Raw genomic sequence first — 18,719 nt, 5'->3', positions numbered from 1 at the left:
GTACTGTGCTGGTTTGCTTAAAGCTTACACAGGCATTATACATATTCAAAATCAGCGAGACTAATAATTATGTGTTTTTTGTGTGGAACTTAACCCATCATTCCTTCAGGACTGAGATACTAACCAGCAAATGGCTGCAACATACTCCACTTGAATAACATACTGTTTACTCATCAACAACAAACGGGACTGTTTGACGTGCTTTTGTTATGAAATATTAATTTCTACGAGAGAAAAAAATCCCATCAAAAAACGCACGTCCTTTCAACCACTCCATTGCGTCCGGTTATAGAAGACTGCACTACAGTTTAAGTGTTTTTTTCTATAATGAAACCCCTTCTATCCATGTTGCCTCCAACCTTAACACACACATCCGCCTGAGTGGCAGAACACATGTGAGCCTTCACACAGTGTCATGTTCCCCAGCTATAGGACTGGTACATACGGCTGCTGCCTGCTGAGAGAACAACAAACAATGCCTGGCGCTTCCTAGTTTAAATTACCGTGGCGGCAGTACACCTTAGGGCAGGGGTGTCAAACTCCTTCCATGGGGGAGTATCTGCTGCTTTTAGTTAATTCCTTTAAATTTGTGTCCAATTAAAGACCTAGACAACCAGGCGAGAGGGCTTCCTAACTAATCAGTGACCTTAACAGATCAATCAAAGACAAGAGAGGAGTAAACCCTGCAGACACTCGGCTCTCCGTGGAATGACTGACACCTGTTCCTTAGGGGAATACAGTTACACAAGGGAAGCAGAGAGACGTGGGAAGTCAGGAGGAAACGTTTTATTAACGTCGTAGGAGGAACGGGTTTTATTAACGTCGTAGGAGGAACGGGTTTTATTAACGTCGTAGGGGGAACGGGTTTCATTAACGTCGTAGGAGCAGGGGGAACGGGTTTTATTAACGTCGTAGGAGCAGGGGGAACGGGTTTTATTAACATCGTAGGAGCAGGGGGAACGGGTTTTATTAACATCGTAGGAGCAGGGGGAATGGGTTTTATTAACGTCGTAGGAGCAGGGGGAACGGGTTTTATTAACGTCGTAGGAGCAGGAGGAACGGGTTTTATTAACATCGTAGGAGCAGGGGGAACGGGTTTTATTAACGTCGTAGGAGCAGGGGGAATGGGTTTTATTAACGTCGTAGGAGCTGGGGGAACGGGTTTTATTAACGTCCTAGGAGCAGGGGGAACGGGTTTTATTAACGTCGTAGGAGCAGGAGGAACGGGTTTTATTAACGTCGTAGGAGCAGGGGGAACGGGTTTTATTAACGTCGTAGGAGCAGGGGGAACGGGTTTTATTAACGTCGTAGGAGCTGGGGGAACGGGTTTTATTAACGTCGTAGGAGCAGAGGGAACGGGTTTTATTACCGTCGTAGTTTTATTAACGTCGTAGGAGCAGGAGGAATGGGTTTTATTACCGTCGTAGGAGCAGGGGGAACGGGTTTTATTAACGTCGTAGGAGCAGGGGGAACGGGTTTTATTACCGTCGTAGGAGCAGGGGGAACGGGTTTTATTAACGTCGTAGTAGCAGGGGGAACGGGTTTCATTAACGTCGTAGTAGCAGGGGGAACGGGTTTTATTACCGTCGTAGGAGCAGGGGGAACGGGTTTTATTACCGTCGTAGGAGCAGGGGGAACGGGTTTCATTAACGTCGTAGGAGCAGGGGGAACGGGTTTCATTAACGTCGTAGGAGCAGGGGGAACGGGTTTTATTACCGTCGTAGGAGCAGGGGGAACGGGTTTTATTACCGTCGTAGGAGCAGGGGGAACGGGTTTTATTAACGTCGTAGGAGCAGGGGGAACGGGTTTTATTACCGTCGTAGGAGCAGGAGGAAAGGGTTTTATTAACGTCGTAGGAGCAGGAGGAACGGGTTTTATTACCGTCGTAGGAGCAGGAGGAACGGGTTTTATTACCGTCGTAGGAGCAGGGGGAACGGGTTTTATTAACGTCGTAGGAGCAGGAGGAACGGGTTTTATTACCGTCGTAGGAGCAGGGGGAACGGGTTTTATTAACGTCGTAGAAGCAGGGGGAACGGGTTTTATTACCGTCGTAGGAGCAGGAGGAACGGGTTTTATTACCGTCGTAGGAGCAGGGGGAACGGGTTTTATTACCGTCGTAGTAGCAGGGGGAACGGGTTTTATTAACGTCGTAGGAGCAGGGGGAACGGGTTTCATTAACGTCGTAGGAGCAGGGGGAACGGGTTTTATTAACGTCGTAGGAGCAGGGGGAACGGGTTTTATTAACGTCGTAGTAGGAACGGGTTTTATTAACGTCGTAGGGGGAACGGGTTTCATTAACGTCGTAGGAGCAGGGGGAACGGGTTTTATTAACGTCGTAGGAGCAGGGGGAACGGGTTTTATTACCGTCGTAGGAGCAGGGGGAACGGGTTTTATTACCGTCGTAGGAGCAGGGGGAACGGGTTTTATTACCGTCGTAGGAGCAGGAGGAACGGGTTTTATTACCGTCGTAGGAGCAGGAGGAACGGGTTTTATTACCGTCGTAGGAGCAGGGGGAACGGGTTTTATTACCGTCGTAGTAGCAGGGGGAACGGGTTTTATTAACGTCGTAGAAGCAGGGGGAACGGGTTTTATTACCGTCGTAGAAGCAGGGGGAATGGGTTTTATTACCGTCGTAGGAGCAGGGGGAACGGGTTTTATTACCGTCGTAGGAGCAGGAGGAATGGGTTTTATTACCGTCGTAGGAGCAGGGGGAACGGGTTTTATTAACGTCGTAGAAGCAGGGGGAACGGGTTTTATTAACGTCGTAGGAGCAGGGGGAACGGGTTTTATTAACGTCGTAGGAGCTGGGGGAACGGGTTTTATTAACGTCGTAGGAGCAGAGGGAACGGGTTTTATTACCGTCGTAGTTTTATTAACGTCGTAGGAGCAGGAGGAATGGGTTTTATTAACGTCGTAGGAGCAGGGGGAACGGGTTTTATTAACGTCGTAGGAGCAGGGGGAACGGGTTTTATTACCGTCGTAGTTTTATTAACGTCGTAGGAGCAGGAGGAACGGGTTTTATTACCGTCGTAGTTTTATTAACGTCGTAGGAGCAGGAGGAACGGGTTTTATTACCGTCGTAGGAGCAGGGGGAACGGGTTTTATTACCGTCGTAGGAGCAGGGGGAACGGGTTTTATTAACGTCGTAGAAGCAGGGGGAACGGGTTTTATTACCGTCGTAGTTTTATTAACGTCGTAGGAGCAGGAGGAACGGGTTTTATTAACGTCGTAGGAGCAGGGGGAACGGGTTTTATTAACGTCGTAGGAGCAGGGGGAACGGGTTTTATTACCGTCGTAGGAGCAGGGGGAACGGGTTTTATTAACGTCGTAGGAGCAGGGGGAACGGGTTTTATTACCGTCGTAGGAGCAGGGGGAACGGGTTTTATTACCGTCGTAGGAGCAGGAGGAACGGGTTTTATTACCGTCGTAGGAGCAGGAGGAACGGGTTTTATTACCGTCGTAGGAGCAGGAGGAACGGGTTTTATTAACGTCGTTGTAGCAGGAGGAACGGGTTTTATTAACGTCGTAGGAGCAGGAGGAACGGGTTTTATTAACGTCGTAGAAGCAGGGGGAACGGGTTTTATTAACGTCGTAGGAGCAGGGGGAACGGATTTTATTAACGTCGTAGGAGCAGGGGGAACGGGTTTTATTAACGTCGTAGGAGCAGGGGGAACGGATTTTATTAACGTCGTAGGAGCAGGGGGAACGGGTTTTATTACCGTCGTAGTAGCGGGGGGAATGGGTTTTATTACCGTCGTAGGAGCAGGGGGAACGGGTTTCATTACCGTCGTAGGAGCAGGGGGAACGGGTTTTATTACCGTCGTAGGAGCAGGGGGAACGGGTTTTATTAACGTCGTAGTAGCGGGGGGGGGGTGGTAATTGAAATGTTCTGAAGATTCTAGTGGGACTAGTATAGGTGTGTGATAGTGATAACGAGCTGCCGCAGATCCTCAAGTCTGTGTACTGGACTACGTAGAGATACTGTGGGTTGAACGTATGATACAGGCAGCACAAAGGTCTAAGGAAAACACAGCAAATGCTTTGAGTTTGGAAGTCAACCTCCAAATCACAGAAAGATATAGTCATAAATTATTCTTAGTCACAAGGCATATGGCCATCAATGTTACTACTAGCCTATACAGCCTTGTGTGTGTGTGTGTGTGTGTGTGTGTGTGTGTGTGTGTGTGTGTGTGTCCACTCAGGCTTAAATGGCCATCGAGGCAATTCTCCTGGAAGGCCGCGTAATTGGTGGCTAATGCCATGGCGGTGTGGTCATTACAGGAAGGCGTGGGGAGCATTCGAGCACAGTACACCTCTACCACTGTGTGTGATGTACCGGGGGTTCTATAGGGCCCTGCTGCCGTGGCGACGCGACATGCATCCTGATGAGAAGACCAATCAATACCTCGTTGGATCAGGAGACTGAGAACAGAAAACACAACAACTAGCGCTTTCCTCTACCGCTCCAGCCTTACTTATGTAGAGCTTATGTAGGCTAGCCTCTATACCCTGTCCTTACTTCTTCACCTGCTCTCCTCTTCCCATCCCATCTATCACCTAGTATTCCAATCACTCCCCTTACAACCAGTTTCACTGACATTCCTCCATGGAATAAATCCAGCCTCTCTCTCTGATTATATGTTGTAACGGTGTAGCACAGTATTTTCTTCCCAAGATTTAACAATAAAACCAAGGTGTTTCTTTATAATTGGGAAACAAATACACTTGCTATAATAGCAAAGCAGCACTTTTTGTAGATCCAGGGACAGGCTTGCTAAGAACCAAATCCCACAATAGCGTAAGGGTTGCAGCCCTGCAGTGGTGTGGGCTTATAGAGAAGACATTTAAAGCTTCTCTAACTGGTAATGTAGCACAGGTTCCTTTAGCTCAGTGGTTCCCAACCTTTTCCTTTCCAGGGACCACCAAATCACCATCAAAAGCTGGAGGACCACCAATCACAGAGTGTCTCAATTGTTTTACATAAAATATCTTAGCGGTCAAATTTTGTCTTCATATTATGAGTGAACGTAGCAGATTAAATATATTACAGATGGATGTTCGTTAAAACAATTTGTATTGTGAAAAGTAATGGAAAAACTGTTTATAACAGGTTGAAAACCACTGCTCTAGCTGAATGTAAAATGTAAAATGGTGATTCCATAGGAACACCATTAACGATCAAGCTGGGCTTTATCAATGACCAGAGAGCATTGATTTGATAAATGTGCTCTGCTAAGTGCAGGGCGGTGGTACGGCAAATTATTTCACAAATCATCTCTGAAAGCACCATCTAGGCCGCACCGTGTGCTTAGTACAGCTACCATGCTGCTCCCAAGGGCCCGTTTTCAAATCCTTTGCGACAATTTTACATTTCCCATTACAAACGCGTTATGTACCGTAATTTCCAGACTATAAGCCGCAACTTTTTTCCCACGCTTTGAACCCCGCGGCTTAAACAATGACGCAGCTAATATATGAATTTTTCCTGCTTTCAATTTTTTTTTCTCCAAAAAAACACATTCTGTGACGTGCTCAGTTTTTTGGCGGCATGAAGCTTTCATTAGACCAATGAAATTGCCGAACGGGTTAAGGTCAAACAACTTTTTTGTTTACTGTTTAGATTAAATCGAGCGCTCTCAAACTTCCCATCATTCTGATTACGGTAGTCATTTTGTCACCCTCATCATGGCAAAGACACGGAGAAATGCATATGATGCAGCTTTCAAGTTGAAGGCGATTGATCTGGCTGTTGGAAAAGGAAATAGAGCTGCTGCACGGGAGCTTGGTCTTAATGAGTTGATGATAAGACGTTGGAAACAGCAGCGTGAGGAATTGACTCAGTGCAAAAAGACAACTAAAGCTTACTGCTAATTTTGTATTTTTTGTTACAAGCCGTGTTTCGTTAAAGCCTATTTATTTTTGTTACAAGCCGTGTTTCGTTAAAGCCTGTGCAAAGTTCATTTGTTTCAATGTACCGGTAGGCACCTGCGGCTTATAGACATGTGCGGCTTATTTATGTTCAAAATAATATATATTTTTAAATTCAGTGGGTGCGGCTTATATTCAGGTGCGATCAATAGTCCGGAAATTACGGTAGTGTCCGTGTCGTGCGATGTAAAAGGTAACACACTGATTGACCCATGTTGGAACGGTACATACACACAGTTAGGGGTCATCACCAAAGCATTTCATGTGCTCCATGTGGAAATGTATCTACACCAACCTCATATTTAAAAAGTCTACAGGGAAATACATTATTCAGAGTGTCTGTACATTATTCTGAATATCAATCATGAAGTCAGAGTGAACATACTTCTGTAATGAAACTGCTTATTTTTTCCCCATTTTAAAGCACTGTGCTACTTCAAAAGACAGTTGGGGAAGTGTCTTGGCGGCTGAAGAAAGACTGGTAGATTCCCAAATGACACCCTATTCCCTTTATACTGCACTACTTGTGACAAAGGCAGAAAGGGAATATGGTGCCAATTGGGACGTAGCCACTGAAGAGAGAGAGACAGCCGTCCCAGAGTTAACACCGAAAAATGACAATGAGGGAAGAAGGCGGGCGACTAGGCTGTCTTTTAAAGGGAAAAGTCCATTTCCAGTTGAAAAGAACAGCGGGCATATGAGAGGACTGACAGCCTTGACAATTACATGAGTAAAATAGGCGCAGACTCGGTGATAACCCCTCGGATTCTATTAAACTCCAGAACTCTAAATGAATTCTCAAACAGGGAAATCATCACACACACTTTCTGCTAAAAGAACAGACTGTCCCTCCTCTTCTGCTCTTTGCTCCAGTGTGAGAGAGAGAGACAGAAACAGAAGTGTAAAAAATTATGTTGTCTGTGTGCAAATATCTGTGAGAGAGTGTGTGTGCTCAATTTGCATGCACCCACTCATTTTAACACCCGGCTCCAGTCCCTTGGGGCACCCGGCTCCAGTCCCTTGGGCTACCCGGCTCCAGTCCCTTGGGGCACCCGGCTCCAGTCCCTTGGGGCACCCGGCTCCAGTCCCTTGGGACACCCGGCTCCAGTCCCTTGTGGGGGCGTGTTAAAAGATGGTAAAGGCCCAGGGTTAACCTTGGAGCCAGGAATAGAGTTTTAAACTCTCTCTCTGTATTACTGCCACTGCTGTGACGTGTAATTAGAGGACAGCCGCTGCTGTGACGTGTAATTAGATGACTGCCGCTGCTGTGACCTGTACTACAGGGACTGCCGCTGCTGTGACCTGTACTACAGGGACTGCCGCTGCTGTGACCTGTACTACAGGGACTGCCGCTGCTGTGACCTGTACTACAGGGACTGCCGAAGCTGTGACCTGTACTACAGGGACTGCCGAAGCTGTGACCTGTACTACAGGGACTGCCGAAGCTGTGACCTGTACTACAGGGACTGCCGAAGCTGTGACCTGTACTACAGGGACTGCCGAAGCTGTGACCTGTACTACAGGGACTGCCGAAGCTGTGACCTGTACTACAGGGACTGCCGAAGCTGTGACCTGTACTACAGGGACTGCCGAAGCTGTGACCTGTACTACAAGGACTGCCGAAGCTGTGACCTGTACTACAAGGACTGCCGAAGCTGTGACCTGTACTACAAGGACTGCCGAAGCTGTGAACTGTACTACAAGGACTGCCGAAGCTGTGACCTGTACTACAAGGACTGCCGAAGCTGTGACCTGTACTACAGGGACTGCCGAAGCTGTGACCTGTACTACAGTACAGTAATATTACTGCTGTATACTGATAGTTCTCTCTGGTGGATAGAAGCATGTAACAGTACTGGTAACTTAACGTCTGTCAGACATGATGTCTCACCTTGAACCTTATCCCAGAGCGCAGGTTTTTCCTCACTGATCATTTGGACAAATCACCATTTCACAGGTGTTCACATCTTGCAAACTTCAGAAGGGGAGGGGACATTTGGCCCACAGACCTGCCCAGAACTCGCAAAGAGAGGGAGGTGGAGCTACCGCCCTGCTTCCGTTCCCCGTTGCCGTATCTTTTGGAACACGTTGGCTTCCAGAACTGGAGCCCTGCCAACTTGTTGTTGTAAACACATACCAACTTGTTGTTGGCAGGGCTACAGTCCATATGACTAAACTGAGCTACCCGGACATTATTTTAACAGCACCAAGAGAGGACAGACACTTACATGGAGATAAATGGCTGGTCCTATCCCTCCCTCCATTAAATTAAAGATGACAAAGAACAAAACCGCTCTCTTCACAGATGCTGAAGGCGTATAGAGTCCCTGCTCTCCCTCCCCACCTCCCTCACTTTTAAAAAATGTCGATTGGATCGTTGTTCCGAGCGAGGGATCCCTGATACACTCATCCCGCGGCGTGGTGGAATCGTGGCACGCCATGGCGTCTCGGCCCCCCAAAATGATTCATTTTTCTATTACGGCGATGAGCGTGTGAAATGAGCTATATAATCAATAGCGTAGGTTTGTAAACAGGGCCCGTTCTCCGGGGAGCGTGGTGTTCTTATGTGTGTGTGTGTGTGTGTGTGTGTGTGTGTGTGTGTGTGTGTGTGTGCGCGCCTGTTGTGAGAGAATCTGTTGGCTGTCAAGGCAATGCGGGGACGACGCTGGTCTTGCTATATGTTTACAAGGGCTATTTACAGCAAATAAAGCCATCTCTCTAAAATGAGGGTGGCTTTCTCAGACACAACATCATAAGGGAAATAAGGGGACAGTGAAATACAAGAGGGCCCTGTAGGAAGATCAATTTCAGTTTAACCTAATCATATAGTGGTAATCATCACAATGATATGGTAGAAGCGAAACCCTCATTTCTCAGGTCTCTGAGGGGCTAGCGCGTGTGTGTATGTTCGTTTGTGTGTGTATGTAAGAATAATCAATACATTTAGCGGGTGCTTATATTTGTCCTATTACACACTTGTATTAGTGTGTAATGCAAATGATTTTATTGCGTGTATGTGTGTGTGTAAGGGGTCACACAGGTCAGACGGCTCTATAGACTTCAGTTCACGGCTATGCTCACACACCCGACATGTGTCACCGCTCCAGTCGTGACCTGTCCATTACCACATATGGCTGTGTGCGTTTGTGTGTGTTTAACCAATGATGGAAAGGAGCAATATTTAATATGAAAGAAGTGTCATTTCTATGCATTCAAGCTAGAATACAAAAATACATGACTGGTTCCTGCAGCCATTTAATTCTAACCTCCTGTACCTCTTGCTGTCCTCAGAAGAGTATTAACAGCACTGGAAGCCATTTGCTAAGTAGTTTCAACAGAAGTTATATGAAGGGCACAGCCCCAAGATCCAGACAAAATGTGAATATTATCTGCAGATCAAAAGCTAAAAAGTGGTAAAACTTGGAACTCTTCAAATGTAGCCGACTGGTCATGTTTCAATGGAGTACGGTATAGCATTAGAAAGCCCAGCAATGGAGTACGGTATAGCATTAGAAAGCCCAGCAATGGAGTACGGTATAGCATTAGAAAGCCCAGCAATGGAGTACGGTATAGCATTAGAAAGCCCAGCAATGGAGTACGGTATAGCATTAGAAAGCCCAGCAATGGAGTACCGTATAGCATTAGAAAGCCCAGCAATGGAGTACGGTATAGCATTAGAAAGCCCAGCAATGGAGTACGGTATAGCATTAGAAAGCCCAGCAATGGAGTACGGTATAGCATTAGAAAGCCCAGCAGAACAAGATGTTTTACAGATACTAAGATAATACTATATAGTCCTCCGTTTTGGTTATGGGAATGGTCCCACCTATGAGGAGCACAGTGATCATCACCCTGGTTACAGAGGGAAATGAGCTGCCATCATGGCCATTACAGTCATCAACCCTTAGCTAGTGGGTGTACAGGCATTTGTTCCAGCCCAGCACTAAAACACTTAATTCACCTAATCAACAGCTGGTCTTGATGATTGTGAAAGTCAGTGTTAGTGCTGGGCTCAGACTGGAACAAAACCAATTGACGAAGGGGGGGTTGAGAAACGGTTGGAGGGGGTTAGGGACTTACATAAAGCTGGGTGCGTAGCCTCTCGTCCTCAGCGCTGACCTTCTCCCTCATGACAGCCTGCGTCAGGGTATTATGGGTCGTGGCTCTCTCCAGCTCTAGGATACGACCCACCTCATCCTTCACACTGGCCTGGGCCTCAGCCTCAGCAAAGGATGCAGCATGGACCTTCTCCTCCTCCAGCCTGACAGAGACAGACAGTTAACATTTACAATACTAGACAGACAAAGGACAGACGCACATAAGCATACGCAAGCAGACACGTACACAGACACACAATGTACACACAAACATACACAGCTCAAGTTTCTGAAATCTGAAAAGTAATGTGTGTAATTATTCATTATAATTTTGGTGAGTTTGATATTCACATTGTTTCTTGTAAGTGAACATCTCAGGAATAGTTAAATGAGTTGTCAGGACTATAATCATTTTAATCACATTAAATAAGAGCTTATCAAGGAATGTCCTCTGTCGTGGCCACCCAGATGCCATAACTATGTTTTTCACCTACTGTACCCATTGACTGTAATGTACATGTTTTCATATGTACATCCTAATGACCATTACAGATGACAATTTTGCACATACAACAAACAAAAAAAATCCCACCCCAAACACTTACGTTATGTCAAAGTATAATAACAAGGGGCAATCCAATGAGCAACACTGCAGCTGTTGAATGCACCGGTCATCAGTCATCAAGTATATTATACATAATCAATACGCGACATTCAAGGAGTAGGGTATTTGATGCAAGGGTATTTGACGCAAACATAGGCTTTATTTTATAAATATTTATTTTATTGCCTACATTATCTTGCTGACTGGAGGAAGGCAATTTGGCAAAGGCTTGCAAATGAAATCCGCTGCATCATTGTTAAATAATTGTCATTATTCTACCGATTTAAAAAAAACTTAAATATAGGCTAATAGTGTAGTAGAGTTAAAATGGTTATTCCATCAAACTTCTAATGATTAGAATAGTACACAACACAGAACAACCAGGTTGAGGGTCAGTGGCCAAAGCCCGCGAACGGGAATATTCCAAGTTCAGACAGAAGGGGGGAGTCAGATCGCTATGATCGCCAGGAATTTTACTTTTGGTGTCTATTTTTAATTGTTGCGCTACTGGTGCTGCCTGTTGATGTTAGGTAGGCAGCTACAGTAGCTGAATGATGTTAACATCGTCGGTTTTTGTTTCATTAAATGCATTTTATTTAATCTGGGTGCTTGCCTCACCTACTAACACCCTGGTACTACCCGTAGCTCCCGTTCTCCTCAGTCCGAGAAAACACTGAAAGGTATTTTGCAGATTACTCCTTTGTAGAAGTCCATAACGTGAAATAAATAAAACATCCCAAGGTTAATGCTGTAGATAGTTATAAGGGAGTGTGAGACTATTGAAACATGTAACTTTCAGAGTTGTATTGTTATTAATATAGTTTACCGAGTGTTAAAGTGCTGTTGTTGCTAGCTAGCATGCCTTTCTGTGATGCAGACGGTTAGCTGAGATGCCGACTGGTGCTGGCATTGCATTATGGGAGATGTAGTTTGGTCCTCTAAGGTCTGAATGGGATAGAGGCCATTTCACGTTGTAACTTGTTTGTGTTGCAGTGCTTTTGTACATGAGTTGTTGTATTTTGGTACTGTCAACACTGAAAGCACCTAGCAATGTATTGGGGATGTGAGACAGGATATGTGTTTTACCTTTCTTCATGCTCCTGTGTAGAACAACTTGTCAGGCGTTGCATTGGAGACTGATGTGTTCCTGTCCTGTCTTTTCACAATACTATTGCAGATATGGTTCTATTGTCTAAGAATAAAGATTATACATTCTTTGTATTAAGGACTGGTTATTATTTTATAGTATACATTATGGCTTTATGTATGAATGAGACTGTGTGAGTCCGAGAAAACACAGAGAGAAAGAACAACTTGTCAGATGGTGCATCGGAGACTAGAGGTCGACCGATTATGATTTTTCGTCGCCGATACCGATTAATCGGCAGATTTTAAAAAATATATTTGTAATAATGACAACAATACTGAATGAACACTTATTTAAACTTAATATAATACATCAATCAAATCAATTTAGCCTCAAATAAATAGTGAAACATGTTCAATTTGGTTTAAATAATGCAAAAACAAAGTGTTGGAGAAGAAAGTAAAAGTGCAATATGTGCCATGTAAAAAAGCTAACGTTTAAGTTCCTTGCTCAGAACATGAGTTCCTTTTAACATGAGTCTTCAATATTCCCAGGTAAGAAGTTTTAGGTTGAGGTTATTATAGGACTATTTCTCTCTATACCATTTGAATTTCATATACCTTTGCCTATTGGATGTTCTTATAGGCATTTTAGTATTGCCAGTGTAACAGTATAGCTTCCGTCCCTCTTCTCGCCCCTACCTGGGCTCGAACCAGGAACACATCGACAACAGCCACCCTCGAAGCATCGTTACCCATCGCTCCACAATAGCCGCGGCCCTTGCAGAGCAAGGGAAACAACTACTCCAAGTCTCAGAGCGAGTGACGTTTGAAACGCTATTAGCGTGCACCCCGCTAACTAGCTAGCCATTTCACATTGGTTACACCAGCCTAATCTCGGGAATTAATAGGCTTGAAGTCATAAACAATCGGTCGACCTCAATCGGAGACTGATGTGTTCCTGTCCTGTCTTTTCACAATACTATTGCAGATCAACATAAAAGCCTAAAAGACAGCCGTGGTGTCACTCTTCATTTCTTGGTTCTCCTGTGGTGCATATAAGACCCGCTACAATAATACAATGTAATAATAGCATATTTGATCTAGCTCAATGAAAACTTGGACAGTGAGCATAAATCACATTTCGATAGATGCATGCGTCAGTACCTAGGCTATCTAGTAACGTTATATCTGCAACGGAAATTAATTTACAAGGATGTGTGTACTGGCTACTGTAGGAAAGTTACAAATCTAAATGAAACATTAGTTCCATAAATGAGCCTTTTAGTCCATACGTGTCATCCTATGACTTGGACGTTATGTTGAACACTCACTAGTCTTTCCCTCTCATTTTAGTAGATGTACTTTGCCGTAATGATCTGATCACATCATTTTACATTTACATTTAAGTCATTTAGCAGACGCTCTTATCCAGAGCGACTTACAAATTGGTGCAATCATGCAACGAGAGATGTAGCCTACAGTCAGAGGGAAGATGGACAGTGTTGATAGGCAGGTGAACTGTCCAAAGGGTTTACAAGGTAAAAGTGGGAGGCGGGATTAGGTTGTCTCCTGTCCTCCTTGCTTGGCAGAGATATCAGAAAAAAAGGCAACTTCATAACATAAAATGTACCGTGTATGCCATATTAAATAATCGATTGGACTTCCCGAATTTAGTATTTGCGCTGTGACAGAACGTCATTTTTTGGGGGGATATTCGTCATTCCACAAAGTTCTATCTAGCTCTGCAGTGAGTGGGAGGGGTCTGTATAACCACGTGATGTAGCTCTACCTCGCTCTCCCTGAGTGAAAGAGGTGAGCACTTTGACAGACAGTCCAACGAGTCAGAGGGGTTTAGGAACAGACACATTTAGCCGTTATTCCCCTTGAAATCCACAAGCTGGTCTTGTGGTTCGCCAGCTGGCAGAAAGAGGGCGACATTGAAGAATTTCCAGTTGAAAATGACAAAGGGTAAAAAGAAAGGTTATGTCAGAAGATGATCATTTGAAGTTTGAAAGCTATGACGCAGTTGGTTTTTCTAGTTAAAACAGATCAACCAAGTCTGGCTTTGCTTTGAAATGCCTCAAAGCCTTAAGTTTGGAGATTCATTAAGACGTGATACTTTCCTGCAAAAAATCCCCCGGACATATTTACACAGGAAGAGTGCAGTGTTATTTTGAGCTGTTAAACCTGCACACACTTCCCACCAGGTAGTTGGAATGATGTAACTTTTTGAACCGTCACTAGGCATTAGATTCTCATAGTTGCCTAGCAACATGTTCATCGCTACACTGCGCTGGTGTGAGTGGTGAAGTAAAGGAAGGTCCCTGAACAGTGAGATCCAAACTGTTCCTCTGATTAGAATCAAACACACCAGCCTAATATACAGTGCATTCATAAAGTATTCAGACCCCTTGACTTTTTCCACATTTTGTTAGGTAACAGCCTTATTTATTCTAAAATTGATTACATAGATTTTTTCCCCTCGTCAATCTACACACAATACCCCATAATGACAAAGTAAAACCTTTTTGGGGGACATTTATAGAAATGTATTCAAAAATAAACTATTTACACAAGTATTCAGACCCTTTACGCAGTACTTTGTTGAAGCACCTTTAGAAGCAATTACAGCATCGAGTCTTCTTGGGTATGAAGCTACAAGCTTGGTACACCTGTATTTGGGGAGTTTCTCCAATTCTTCTCTGCAGATCCCATCCAGCCTGACAGAGCTTGAAAGGGAGCGTTGCTGCACAGCTATTTACAGGTCTCTCCAGAGATGTTCGATCGTGTTCAAGTCCGGGCTCTGGCTGGGACAGTCAAGAATATTCAGAGACTTGTCCTGAAGCCACTCCTGAGTTGTATTGGCTGTGTGCTTAAGGTCATTGTCCGGTTGGAAGGTGAACCTTTGCCCAAGTCTAAGGTCCTGAGCGCTCTGGAGCGGGCTGTCATGTGCCTTTTACTGAGGAGTGGATTTACGTCTGGCAACTCTACCATAAAGGCCTAATTGATGGAGTGCTGCAGAGATGGTTGTCTTTCTGGAAGGTTCTGCCATCTCCAGAGGAACTCTGGAGCTCTGTCAGAGTGACCATTGGGTTGTTGGTCTCCTCCCTGACCAAGGCCCTTCTCTGACTGCTCAGTTTGGCCGGGCGGACAGCTCTAGTTAGAGTCTTGGTGGTTCGAAACTTCTTCCACTTAAGAATGATGGAGGCCACTGTTCTTGGTGACCTTCAATAATGCAGAAATATTTTGGTACCCTTCCCCAGATCTGTGCCTTGACACAATCCTGTCTCGTAGCTCTACGGACAATTCCTTTGACCTCATGGATTGTTTTTTTCTCTGACATGCACTATCAACTGTGGGACCTTATATAGACAGGTGTGTGCCTTTCCAAATCATGTCCAATCAAGTTAATTTACCACAGGTGGACTCCAATCAAGTTGTAGAAACATCAAGGATGCTCAATGGAAACAGGATGCACCTGAGCTCAATTTCAAGTCTCATAGCAAAGGGTCTGAATACTTATGTAAATAAGGTGTTTCAATACATTTGCAAACATTTAAGACTGTTTTCACTTTGTCATTATGGGGTATTGTGTAGATTGATTACATAATTTTTTCTCATCAATTTTAGAATAAGGCTGTAACGTAACAAAATGTGGAACATGTCAAGGGGTCTGAATACCTTCCGAAGGCACTGGAAGTGAAGTAAAGACACACTGAACCACTGAGGAGGAATGTGGGTGTAATTAGCCTACAATACTGACTGAAGAAATATATAAAATCAACAATGTTGACCTACGCTCTAAAATAGAACTTAAACTATTCTATGGCTGAAACAGTAACAGGAAGGCTAGAAATCACAGATAGATGGGTAGTCTGATAGTGATCAACCAAAGTTAAAATAACATTCACTACAACCCACCATTAAACTGATAGACGAATCAAAAAGTCCATCATCCACCACAAAGACCTTCTATAGGTTGACTGACCCTGGGTGAAATGGTCCAATATACAGCTGATGTTTGGTCTGCTACCTCTGATGTCAGCAAGCAGGGGGGAACAGGGGTGACGTGCAATGTTTTTCAGAGTGAAGCAGAGCGAGAGGGGGAAAGGAGAGAGTCTAGCCATGTCCAGTCTCGCAGTCCACTGAGCTGCACATGTCAGCACTCTCCATCCATCATGGGCTCACACACACACACACACACACACACACACACACACACACACACACAGCAGAATAACATTTCTTTTCAAAAGATAAAACTATTCTGTTCCCCCTCTCTTCAGTGTAATAGTGAGTGAGCTTGCGGGTCTTCTGTGTGTGTTCACATGCCTGCCTGCCCGCGTGTTAGTGTCAGGTGTGTGTGTGTGCTCTGAGATCATCTTTAATGGCCCCTTCCCTCCACCAGGTCCTACAGACCTTTAAAGACACGGAAGGAGCCCAGGGAGTCAGAGGAGATCGGGTTGAAGGCAGCTAAAGGAGCGGCCATTAGCCCTGGCCAACAACAGAGCAACTCAGACAATAGACAAAAAGTCCACACCGCAACAATGAGAAGTAATGGGAGTGCCTTGCTGAGAAACAACAGCAAAGCAGAACCTTTAAAACCCACACACACCCTTAACAAGTGCAAACCCAAGCAAAACGGCTATCGCAGGGCAAGGTGCTATCTATCCACCTCATCTCTATTGCTTTCTGATCATTATTGCCCGTCTAGGGATATTGGACACATTTTTCATTCACTGTGGAAGACTGGCAAGAGAGAAAGTGTGTGTGTGTGTGTGTGTGTGTGTGTGTGTGTGTGTGTGTGTGTATATATACCTACCAGGGGGAAGGAATCATCTTCCTGGGAATAGGTGGATGCCTTCCCCCCTCCACATGTTGAGATAGAGACTATAATCTTTGGTTAAAAAAAACTGGGAGATTGGCTGTTTGGGGCTGGGTGTGTTTTTAGATGGCTCAGTGGTTTGAGACTTGAAAATAGGGCGAGGGTGTGTAAAAGAAGGTTATTGAGGGGTATCATCACTTTGGAGAGGACTGCATGTGCTCCTCTCCCCAGCCACTCCAGAGCGGCACCCAAAACACAACACTCTGCTTTCAGCACGTTGAAAGTGACCTTGAACAAGCAGTACTTGAAAGTGCTTCACTTTTGGTGACACAAATATTATGGTGAGTCCTTAACGAGTCCTTAAAAAAAAAAACAATTGACTGGGATGTTCAGTCAGTCTGAAGGTTGAGGGCATGTACATACAGTAGGTGTTGAGGTTAAGGCCAGGCAAACAGTGATCATGTTAGGTCAACATGTATACTAAGGTCACCACTATGTGGTAAGGTCAATTCAATTCTTGGTGACAGGGGGCAGTATTCAGAAATTCAGATGAATAACATGCCAAAATTAAAAACTGCCTGCTACTCGGGCCCAGAAGGTAGGATATGCATTATTAGTAGATTTGGATAGAAAACACTCTGAAGTTTCTAAAAGTGTTTGAATGATGTCTGTGAGTATAACAGAACTCATATGGCAGGCAAAAACCTGAGAAAAAAATCCAACCAGGAAGTGACTTGTGGTTTTTCTATCTCTATTCAAACTACAGTGTCTGTGGGGTCATTTTGCACTTCCTAAGGCTTCCACTAGATGTCAACGGTCTTTAGAACCTTGTTTTATGCTTCTACTGTTGCTGGGCAGAGAATAGGAGCTGACTCAAGCCTGGGACCAGTGAGTTGTTTACTGCGCTAGCACGCAGGCGCGCCCTTCCTTCTTTTTCCTCTGTAATGAATACGCTATTGTCCGGTTGGAATATTATCGAAGATTTATGTTAAAAAGACCCTAAGGATTGATTGTATACATCGTTTGACATGTTTCTATGAGTGGTAATGGAACTTTTTGACTTTTCGTCTCTGGTTTTGCGCTCTCGCGTTATGCCTTTGGATTAGTGATCTGAACGTGCGAACAAAACGGAGGTATTTGGACATAAATATGGAGTTTATCGAACAAAACAAATATTTCTTGTGGATGTGGGAGTCCTGGGAGTGCATTCCGACGAAGATCAGCAAAGGTAAGGGAAGATTTATAATACTATTTCTGAGTTTAGTTGACTCCAGAACTTGGCGGGTAACTGTATAGCTTGCTTTGATGGCTGAGCTCTGTACTCAGAATATTGAAAAATGTGCTTTCGCCGTAAAGCTATTTTAAAATAGTCCCACTGTAGCTCAGTTGGTAGAGCATGGCGCTTGCAACGCCAGGGTTGTGGTTTCGATTTCCACGGGGGACCAGTATTTAAAATGTAATAAAATGTATGCACTCTACTGTAAGTGGAGGGAATACATTTTCTGAAAAACACACACCAATGTAAAAATGGGGTTTATGGATATAAATATGAACTTTATCAAGCAAAACATACATGTATTGTATAACATTGAGTCCTGGGAGTGTCATCTGATGAAGATCATCAAAGGTTAGTGATTCATTTTAGCTGTATTTCTGGGTTTTGTGACGCCTCTCCTTGCTTTGAAAATGGCTGTGTGGTTTTTCTTGTTTAGGCGCTGTCCTAACATAATCTAATGTTATGCTTTCGCCGTAAAGCCTTTTTGAAAATCGGACACTGTGGTTGGATTAAGGAGAATCTTATCTTTAAAATGGTGTATAATACTTGTATGTTTGAGAAATTTGAATTATGAGATTTTTGTTGTTTTGAATTTGCCGCCCTGCTATTTCACTGGCTGTTGATAGTGTGTACCGCGGGTGGGACGCTAGCGTCCCAGATGTCCAAGAGACACGCTCTTATTTGTAGGCGTTCCAAACCATTCTCTACTGCCCTATGGCCTCTTGCTTCTCAAAATACCCAAATACGCTGACAGATCTTTTAAAGAGCAGGTTTAAACACACTCTTATGGACTTTGCACCGATTTAACTTCCATTCATTATTATGTGTTATGTAGTGTCTCGTGTAACTATGAATACTGCCATCTTGGTCAGAGCTCACTGGAAAAGATGTCAATGTGAC

At 44.4% G+C, this 18,719-nt stretch overlaps 1 protein-coding gene across 2 annotated transcripts in view; it reads right to left on the bottom strand.

The window, feature by feature from the left end:
• The window catches only part of LOC115199134 (coiled-coil-helix-coiled-coil-helix domain containing 3a), a 104,252-nt gene that overhangs the window by 60,742 nt on the left and 24,791 nt on the right, over positions 1–18,719 (bottom strand). For both annotated transcript variants that reach the window (XM_029761724.1, XM_029761725.1), the window contains exon 5: positions 10,009–10,189. In XM_029761724.1, coding sequence (XP_029617584.1) covers positions 10,009–10,189 — 181 coding nt within the window. The remainder of the gene's footprint in view (positions 1–10,008; positions 10,190–18,719) is intronic.

The sequence above is a fragment of the Salmo trutta genome, chromosome 8, assembly GCF_901001165.1.
Source record: "Salmo trutta chromosome 8, fSalTru1.1, whole genome shotgun sequence".
Lineage (NCBI taxonomy): Eukaryota > Metazoa > Chordata > Actinopteri > Salmoniformes > Salmonidae > Salmo > Salmo trutta.
This window is presented reverse-complemented; position numbering and strand designations above follow the sequence as displayed.